The sequence below is a fragment of the Emydura macquarii genome, unplaced genomic scaffold (genome assembly GCF_026122565.2).
Source record: "Emydura macquarii macquarii isolate MOO-44397 ecotype Brisbane River unplaced genomic scaffold, CSIRO-AGI_Emac_v2 contig_2933, whole genome shotgun sequence".
NCBI lineage: Eukaryota > Metazoa > Chordata > Testudines > Chelidae > Emydura > Emydura macquarii.
The window spans coordinates 43,421-53,452 of NW_027133070.1; the positions used below are offsets into that span (position 1 = coordinate 43,421).

The 10,032-nt window shown below is 44.1% G+C and overlaps 1 protein-coding gene across 1 annotated transcript; it reads right to left on the reverse strand.

Annotated features, from left to right (window-relative positions):
- Nucleotides 1-2,070: 2,070 nt before the first annotated feature.
- LOC137167540 (olfactory receptor 11A1-like) lies at nucleotides 2,071-3,021 on the reverse strand. Its single transcript, XM_067569755.1, has one exon. It carries the CDS (start codon nucleotides 3,019-3,021, stop codon nucleotides 2,071-2,073), a length of 951 nt encoding a protein of 316 aa, XP_067425856.1.
- Nucleotides 3,022-10,032: the final 7,011 nt, after the last annotated feature.

Below are 10,032 nucleotides of genomic sequence, written 5' to 3' on the forward strand. Positions count from 1 at the left end.
GGGTGAAAAGCTGTTCTCCTTCACCTCGGGGGACAGGACAAGCAGCAATGGGTTTAGGTTGCAGCAAGGGCGGTTTAGGTTGGACCTTAACGAAAACTTCCTGAGTGTCAAGGAAGTGAAGCACTGGAATAAATTGCCTAGGGAGACTGTGCAATCTCCGTCATTGGCAGTTGCTAAGAACAGGTTAGACCAATGCCCATCAGGGATGGTCTAGTCAATAGTTAGTCCTGCCTTGAGTGCAGGGCATGGACTTGATGACCTACTAAAGTCTCTGTCAGTCCTCCCTGCAATGTCTATCGCTAATATATCACTTTTTCCCTTTCCCGTGTGGGAATGAATTACACTGCCAAAAGCACCTTTAACTCAGTAGAATTGCATCCACTTGGAGGACTCACAGGAGCCCTTCAGTTCAGTTTTCATCCTTCGTTCCCCCTATAAGGAAGGAATTTCCCCCGTCTCAGGGTTTTTCCTCCAGGAGCCTCTCTCCCTCTCCCAAGTTTCAGCGCAGCCTCCCAAGTTTGCCTCTCACCCTGGCTACATCCGTCCTTGAGTGGAAAATGCCTGATTCCCCTCAGCTCCGGCTCCTTCTCTAATCAGGGCTAGCGTGGCACCAGGCTCTCCAGCCCAAGGCACACAGCCCTGTCACAGGCAGGTGTAGGCCAGTATAGTTAAAATAATGCAACATTGAGGTGTAGAGATGCTATGAAACATGTATTCCTCACACCGGACATGAAGGGAGCAGATAATGGGAAGTCTGAGAACAAAGACGACAAAAGAGAAGACTTTGTTTAGTTCTTTTATTGCACTCAGTTTTTGGTAACACACACACAGTTACGAGGGTCTGTTAGACAATGGTAAAACATGAGAAGGAGCTGGTGGAAAACATCCCCTGGGAGTGGGGGGAATTCTCAGGATATTGGTTTCGCTATAAATGTACAGACTGGGTTTTCATCCTAAGAAGTGATGTTAGGCACCTAAATCCCACAGCCAGTGAATGGGAGTTGGGCATGTAACACACTTAAGTGCCATTGTCCCTTACAAGTGGACATGGTGTAGGAGACATTGCACTGGACTATGACTCTGGAGGTTTGGTTTCTAGTCTATTCTCTGCCACTCACCAGCTGAGCGACTCCGGGCAGGTAACTGCACCTCGTTCTGCCTTAGTTTCCCCAGCTGTAACACAAGCATAAGGATGTGGGCCTAGGGCTGCAGTCTTCCCCTTTAGGCATCTGAACCCAGAATCCGGCCCTCCTGGGATTCACAAAACCTTGCTCAGCTGCCGGAGACCCTGTAGGTGCCTAAGTGTTTGCAGCAAAAGGGCCACAGGCCCCTGTGTTTCTGCCTCTAGCCATGACCTCTGCAGCCTCACACCAGGCAACCAAGGCCCCAGAGTGATGCAGTGACCTGGGGATGGGAGATATTCCCCTTCCTGACTCGCCTACAGGCTCCTCTGGCAGTCAATGTGCCCCAATACTTTTGAAAAATCCCACTGGGCACCCAAATATCTTGAGAAACTTGCCCTACATCAACATTGAAAATCAGCCAGTAATAGGCCAGTGCTGGCCCCCATGGCACAGGTTAGAGGGTTTCCTTTTGATTCCTGTCCCTTTGGAAAGAAGCCTAGGGATGAAATATACTATAAGAAAGAAATACAAATTCCTAACGCTTGAGTCCCAGGCTGACATTGCAGCCATGTATTAGTGTAATGTAGGCATCATAGGTTTATGTGTGTGTGTGTATATAAATCTCTCTCCCTAAAAGGAAGGGATGGTCAGGTTCCCAGTTCAGTCTGTTTTTCGTGCACCGTATCACTGAGCACAATCCCTTGTCATTGGGTAAATTCTGAGCAGCCACTAGTTTAAATCTGTCACCAGCCCAGTAACACCCAGCTGTGGCATCTGATAAAGGCCCTAACAAGAATGGGTCACAGGTTCCAAGAGCTCTGTCCATCTCCACTTCCGCCCCTGACTGTGACTCTAAGAGCATGACATAGCCCAGTGACGCTTTGGTTCAGGCCCTAAATAAGCCTCTGGCATAACTATTTTATTTCAAGCTAAGGCACCTGGTCGGCTACCATTGTCCTAACATGCATTTCCTGCAAACTTTCCTCAGGGCCCCCTTTACCTCTTTGTTTCTCAGGGTGTAGATGAGGGGATTGACCAGGGGAGTCAGGACCGTATAGATGACAGAGACAACTTTCTTGAAGTCCCTCAGTGCGTGAGCTGTGGGGAACATGTAGACAAGAAGCAGAGTTCCATAATAAATGGACACCATGATGAGGTGGGAGGAGCAGATGGAAAAGGCCTTTTGCCTCCCGGTGGTGGAAGGGATTCTCAGGATGGTGGCGATGATGGAGATGTAGGACATCACGGTCAGCAGGAATGGGACCAGTAAAAAAGGGAAGCTGAGTGTGAGAGACAACATTTCCATCATCTTAGGATCATTGCAGGAGAGTTTTACAAGGGGGATAACATCACAAAAGAAATGGTCAATGCTATTGGGGCCACAGAAATTTAATTGTGATATTGACACTGCTGTTATGCTACAAGCTAGGAAGCCACCTACCCAAGAGCCACCTGCTAGCTGAAGGCAAAACCTGCCACTCATACGAGATACATAGTGAAGTGGTTTGACTATGGCTAAATACCGATCGTAGGACATCACTGATAGGAGCAGGCATTCTGTAGCTGCCAGAGAACCAAAGAAATAAAATTGTGTGATGCACCCACTCACTGAGATGGCTCCATCCCCAGTCAGGAGACTGGCCAGCATTCTGGGCAGGATGGTGGAGGTGTAGCAGGTCTCCAAGCAGGACAAGTTCCCCAGGAAGAAGTACATGGGGGTGTGAAGGTGCTGAGCAGTGACAACTAGCACCATGATGAGGATGTTCCCAGCCATGGTTGCGATGTAAATCACTAGAAACAGCAGGAAGAGAAGGATTTGCAGTTCAAGCAGGGTCCCGAATCCTAGGAGGATGAATTCTGTGATGAACGTTTGATTTCCCTGTTCTGGGGTCACCATGGGGTTTGTCTAAGAGAAAGAAATGCACACTGACATAAATAAACAACATTCACTCCGAAATATGTCAACCTTATTTTTCTTGTCTACCTCTGCTGGCTACCAGAAAAATAGCTGAATGAAATATGGAGGCTAGGGGAGGGGACATGCCATCTCTTGGTCTCTGGAACAGATTTCATATCTGGGCAGGCTGCAGGTTCAATACAACATTAGTTTCTCTGCAAACACAAGTAGTCACTTCACAGAGGGCACCCATGCCACATGATTTGGGCTCCAGTACAAGAGAATACAAACTCAGATGTTGGTTCAAATAGTCACATCTTTCACAGCCCGGTGTATGAAAATAGAACCATGTATTCGCAGATCAGGGTTCCACTGGCGAAATGAGTCAGGATTTTATATTTGGAAAAAAATATTTTATATTTGGAAAAATCCAAGCAACTAAAGCTCAGATATGCACTGTCTGGGCCGCCAACTCCAAGTGAATTGCAGTGGAGATGGGCCCACAAACTCTTTTAAAGCCATTTGAAAATGTATATCTGACAAATACCTGAGCTTCCCTAGGACAATATTTCTTTGTCCTGCAATGGGACACACCACATAGAGAGAAAACCTAAACTAAAATTGAACAAAAACAATCACTCCAGCTAGAAAGCACTATTTTGGCTAGAAATGTAGCCCCTGTTGCAAGATAACATTCTGTATATAATTTGAAATTGTACAAACTGGGCTATTTTCATACAGTGAGAGCGGTGTGGAACTCAAATTTCCATTTCATGGGCAATTCCGTGATTTCAAATGTTAGTTTTCATTCCAAATCTGACTTTTTAAAAAATGTATTTATCTATATTAATTTTATTTTTAGGTTATTTTTATTTTATATCACATTGTATTTTAGAGTAACATCTTTTAATTTTGTTTTGTGCTGTTTCATAAATCCACAGACAATAGCTTGCTTTGTAATATTTTTTTTTCTAACTTGCTATGTTCCCATGGAACATTTTGATCTCAATCAGGAAAACATTTCTCCCACAAAAATATCTGTGACATTTTTTTCAGCTCTACATTTTCTTCTTCATCTTTGGATAAAATAATATTAATTCTCTGTTTGTAGCTGTCTTCTCTGCCATTCCTCATCCTGATTAGTCGCTGAATAAGGACGTGATGCCATAACGAGTGATGCACAGAGTTAATGCTACAGTCTTGGAATAACTCTGTGCAGTCTGAGCCTTCACTCACTGAAGCCTAAGCTAAACTTTCCCCTGACTTCAAGGATAGGAGCCTCTGATTTCAATGGCATTTGGACAGCTAACGCCTGGAGTCTTCTTTGAAACTTACAGCTTGGCTCGGCAGGATTCGATTTCAATCATTAGACATCGGTACATGTCGATATCAATTGAAACACCGAAACCAGCAACAAAAATGGTCAGTAACGCTGGGCGTTAGTGCAGCCTCCTCCCGCGCCTTGCGCCTGCAGGGATGGTCTCCAAGCAGGACAAGTTCCCCAGGAAGAAGTACATGGGGGTGTGAAGGTGCCGATCGGTCACAACTAGCACCATGATGAGGATGTTCCCAGCCATGGTTGCGACGTAAATCACTAGAAACAGCAGGAAGAGAAGGAGTTGCAGTTCAGGGAGAGTCCTAAATCCCAAGAGGATTAATTCTATTATGGATGTTTGATTTCCCTGTGCTGAGGTTGCTGGAGTGTGTGTCTACAAGAAAGAATGTCACTCTGATATAGATAAATAAAATTCACTCCTTAACATTGTTTTCATTGTCTCCCTTTGCTGGCTATCAGAAAAATAGCTGAGTGAACTATGGAGACCAGGAGAGGGGATATGCCATCTCTTGACCACTGGGACAGATTTTCTAACTGGGCAGGCTACAGGTTCCACAAAACGTTAATTTTTCTGCAAACATGAGTTGTAACTTGACAGTGGGCACCAACGTATTCTAAGCCTACATCATGGGGCTCGGGTATAATAGCAGAGAAACAATTGTTCGTTCAAATAGTCACCTCTTTCACTTCCTGGTGCATCAAAGCAGAACCATGCCCTTCTCAGGTCAGAGTTCCTCTGAAAAGTGGGTCAGGATTTTATATTTTAGAGGAAGCCCCTACAAAGAAAGAAATCAAGGCCCAGAGATCCAGTGATTGGGCAGCCAACTCATAGTGAATTGCAGTGGACATGAGCCATCTAACTCTATTAAAACCATTTGAAATTTTTTATCAGATAAATACCTGTCCTTCCTTAGGAGAATATTTCGTTGCACTGCCGTGCAAGACTCTACATAGAGATGCAACCTTAATTGAAAGTGAACAAAAACAAAATCTCCAGTTAGAAAGCACGATTTTGGCTGGAAATGTATCCTCTATTGTAAGAAAAAATTTTGTATAAAATTTGTATTTTGTACAAACTGTGCTATTTTCATATTGTCAGAGTGGGGTAGGTGTCAAATTTCCATTTCATTGGCAATTCCATGATTTCAAATGTTGGTTTTCATTCCCATTTTGACTTTTAAAAAATGTATTTATCTATTTTAATTTTATTTCTAGGTTAATTTTATTTTACATTACATTGTATTTTACAGTTAAATTTCTATTAATTTAGTTTTATGTTATTTTATCTTATTTTATGCTGTTTCATAAAACCATAGACCAAATTGTTTTTCCTAAACAAAATTGTCAAAATTGACAGGTTTCCATGGAACATATTGATCTCGATCAACAAAATATTTCTCCCTCAAAAATGCCAATCAAATTTTTATCAGCTCTAAACTTTGTTCTTTATCATTGATGAAAAAAATATCAGTTCTGTTTGTGGGTGTCTTTTCTGCCATTACTCATCCTTATTAATGGCTAAATAAGGACCTAATCGCGTAGGGTGTTATGCACAGAGTTAATGTTACACTCCGGGAATAATTCTGTTCAATCTGAGCCGTCTCTCTAAGGCCTAAGCTAAAATTTCCACTGACTTTGAGGTTAGGACCCTCTGATTTCAATGGCATTTGCACAGCTAATGCCTGGAGCCTTCTTTGAAACGTACAGCTTGGCTCGGCAGGATTCGATTTCAATCAATGGACATCGGTAAACATTGATATCAGCTGAAACAGCAAAAGCACCAACATAAAATGTCAGTAACTGTTGGTGTTACTGCAGCCTCCCCCCGTGCCTTGTGCCTGTAGGGATGGAGTCACCAATCTCGCTGCCATACATGGGTAAAAATTAAAACAGTTAATAATTGAAACCTCACAAAAATCAATATTACTGTTACAAATAACCAAACAGGTTGTCCCAGGGGCGGATTGGGGAGACAGAATCCTTTATTGCCTGCTCGTTCCACATCGGTGCCGCGAGTGAGCAACGAAGGGGTTACTTTACAATTCTTTTATCCATAACAGCATGTAAATGTATACATTTCCAGCAACTCCCCATAGACACTTATTTGGTTACATTGACACCCATAAAATAAATATTAACAACTACATGATGAATATAATTATACCAGCCCCTGTTTTTGCTTACAGGATTACCATACAGAGGGCAGGCACATCACCTTAAAACCTATACATTTTATGCTAACTTTCTTTGAAGTAAATGCATGTCAGGGAGAGAAGAAAGATAATGCTTTCTTCCCACCAAAAGGCCTTGTACAGAAATAGCAATAGTTGTTTTATTAGCCTCATTCCCAGCACAGATGACCAGGAAGGGAGGAGAAGAAGAGAGATAACAGACTGTAACTAAAATTCATACCAAGTAACAGAAACAAGGTTTGCCCTTGCCTTGACCCCGTTCCCTCTAGCTTAGGCCTGAACACTTGTCCAGCTTTAACACTTTACTCTCCTACAGTAACATAGAGAAACAATGAAAAAGGGAGGTACACAGGGATTTACTTGGCTAGTTACTGGTTTGTGTGCCTTAGATGATGACAGCGCTGTGCAGGTTCACATGCTGTGCACCCTCCTCTCATACCGTGAGTGTTGAGCCAGCACTATGGAGAAATATACCATCGTACAGCGTGTATCGGTGCTGAACGTGGAGAGTGACAGAGCTGTCCTCAGCCTCACTTTCCTGGGCGTTACGATACATGAACAGAGCCTGGGACCATAACACCCTCAGTAACTCTCAGCAGATTATCTACGTATTTTTCACATTAGAACTGATACTTCGAATGGGAGTTTTCAACTTCATTTGAATGGGGACAGATTGGTTAAATCACCAGTCAGCATTGCAAAACCTCAGTTTAAATTATTATCTCAGAGTCTCTGCATGGTTCTGTGAAAGCCACATTTACTGATGGCTTTGCTCAAGGCTGCCTTGATCTCCCTGTTTCTCAGGCTGTAGATGAGGGGGTTTACCAGGGGAGTCAGAACCGTGTAGCAGAGAGAGAACACTTTGTTCAGCTCTTGCAGTGCGTCACCTCTCAGTAGCAGGTAGACGATCATTAAGGTTCCATAGAAAACTGTCACCACGATGAAGTGGGAGGAGCAGGTGGAAAAGGCTTTTTACTTCCTGGTGGTGGAAGGGATTTTCAGGATGGTGGCGATGATACACACATAGGATGTCAGGGTTAGCAGGAATGGAGGCAGGGCGAATACACAGATTAGGATGAAATCCATCAGTATGACCAGGTGTGTTTCACTGCAGGAGAGTTCCATCAGTGGGATGGAGTCACAATAGAAATGGTCAATTTCATTCGGGCCACAGAATATTAACTGTGATAGGAATAAGAAAAGGATGGTAATAGCCAGACAACCATTTAACCAGGACCCAGCAGGCAATTGGAAACAAAACCTGGTATTCATAATAGTTGAATAGCGCAGGGGTTTACGTATCACTAAATACCGATCGTAAAACATTGCTGCTAGGAGATGGCATTCGGTAGCTGCCAGAAAACCAAAGAAATACAGTTGTGTGAAGCAGGCACAGAATGAGATGACTTTGTCCCCAGTCAGGAGACTGGCCAGCACCGTGGGCAGGATGGTGGAGGTGTAGCAGGTCTCCAAGCAGGACAGTTCCCCAGGAGGAAATACATGGGGGTATGAAGGTGCTGATCAGTCACAACAAGCACCACGACGAGGGTGTTCGTGGCCAGGATTGTGATGTAGATCACTAGGAACACCAGGAAGAGAAGAATTTGCACGTCAGGGAGTTTCCCAAATCCCAGGAGGATGAATTCCAGGACGGCGGTTTGGTTCCTCCAGTCTGTGTCTGCCATGGGCTGAGTCTAGGAACAAGAAAAGGAACTGTGCAAATGAATCAGAAGAACATAGAGTTAAAAGTTAATCAAGTCTTGTGAATTATTTCCAAAAATATTCATAAACTCCCCTTTCTCTCCCTACCACAGTCTGAATTTTAAGGCTAAAAGTTGACTTAAGAGCAAATTGCCAGGAGGCTCAATTCGAGAACAAATTATTATTTGTAACCATGCAGACCAGCGTCTGCCACATCAGATCAATAACTACAGTAATAACAGTCCATTGCTCTGGTAGCTGAGTACTAAAAAGGCAGATCAGAGCATTTCTTTATCTGCTATCGTATCCCATCTGGTGACATACAGGAGCTTAACAATGACGTTAAATGCTGCATTTCACCTCTGGCAATGGCCAGAATCATGCCGTACCTCAGGAGCTGTATGTCAATATGCATCTCTGTTAAATGGTGCTATGGATGCCAAGTGGCATGGGAAGATGAGGCTAAAGCTGTTAATATCCACCTGAAGATGAGCTTGGATAAGCTCAAAAGCTTCTCTCGTTCACCCACAGAATTTGGTCCAATAAAAGATATTACCTCACCTGTCTCATCCCTCTCCTCCTCCCAAAGCACATTCACACCCCTGTCTGGAAGGTGGGAGAGAAACGCTGTTGGGGAGTCGGTGCTCACCTGTCACCCCAGGGCAGCGCCAGACTGAAGCGATGAGCTCCTACTTCTCCGGGTTAGACGCCAGGAGCCAGGATCTGCAGCTGAGGCTCTTGTGTCTCCTCTTCCTGCAGAAGCTGTGTTTTCTCAGTGCAGAGACCTGCAGTTCCATGAAGAGATGAGCAGGTGCATTGATCTACCTTTGGAAAAGGGGCTGCCTTTGGATTTGTGTAAATGCTGCCTCTGGATTAGCGTTTAGTCCTCCCGCTTTTTAAAATGGTTCCACTTCAACCTTTCTCCCACTTGGTTAATTTTGTGTCTCCCAAGCTTTGTGGCTAACAATGCCCGGTGGGACGTGTGCAATGGGACTTGCGTATTTTTTTTTTAAGTCTAATGATCCGATGTGAAAAGTATTTGAGATCATGATGAAACACCGGCTCAAATTTTTGAGTGATGCCTGTCCAAGCTGATGGCCTGTTATAATACAATTGCATCATCCCTTGATTAATATTCACTGGGTGCTGTCACGTAGTGGGCCATTCCAATAAATAGCTTCCCATATCTCATACTTTCAATCTGCTTCCACCTGTGGCCATCTTACAGTGTAGCTTTCCCATTAGTGTACTGGCTACTGAAACCTTTTGGTCACTGGTCAGTATTTCTGACCCTCCCTTCATTTCCTCTACCCTTCTGCCAGCTAGTGTTGACTTAATGAAATCATAGAATCATAAAAGGTGAGGGTTGGAAGGGCCCTCAGGAGGTATCTAGTCCAAACCCCTGCTCAAAGCAGGACTAACCCCAACTAAATCATCCCAGTCAGGGCTTTGTCAAGCCTCAGCTTAAAAACCTCTAAGGATGGAGATTCCACCACCTCCCTAGGTAACCCATTCCAGTGCTTCACCACCCTCCTAGTGAAAAAACTTTTCCTAATGTCCAACCTAGACCTCCCCAACTGCAACTTGAGACCGTTGCTCCTTGTTCTGTCACCTGCCACCACTGAGAACACCCTAGCTCCATCCTCCCTGGAACCATCCTTCAGGTAGTTGAAGGCTGCTATCAGATCTGCCCCCCAAGAATTTTTCTGTAGAACTGCTTTCTAGCCAGTTGGTCCCCAGTCTGTAACAGTACATGTGATTCTTTTCTTCTCAGTGCAGGAC

Excerpts from the sequence above, each read along its gene's own strand:
- LOC137167540 (XM_067569755.1), bottom strand. The coding sequence starts at position 3,021 with ATGGTGACCCCAGAACAGGGAAATCAAACGTTCATCACAGAATTCATC.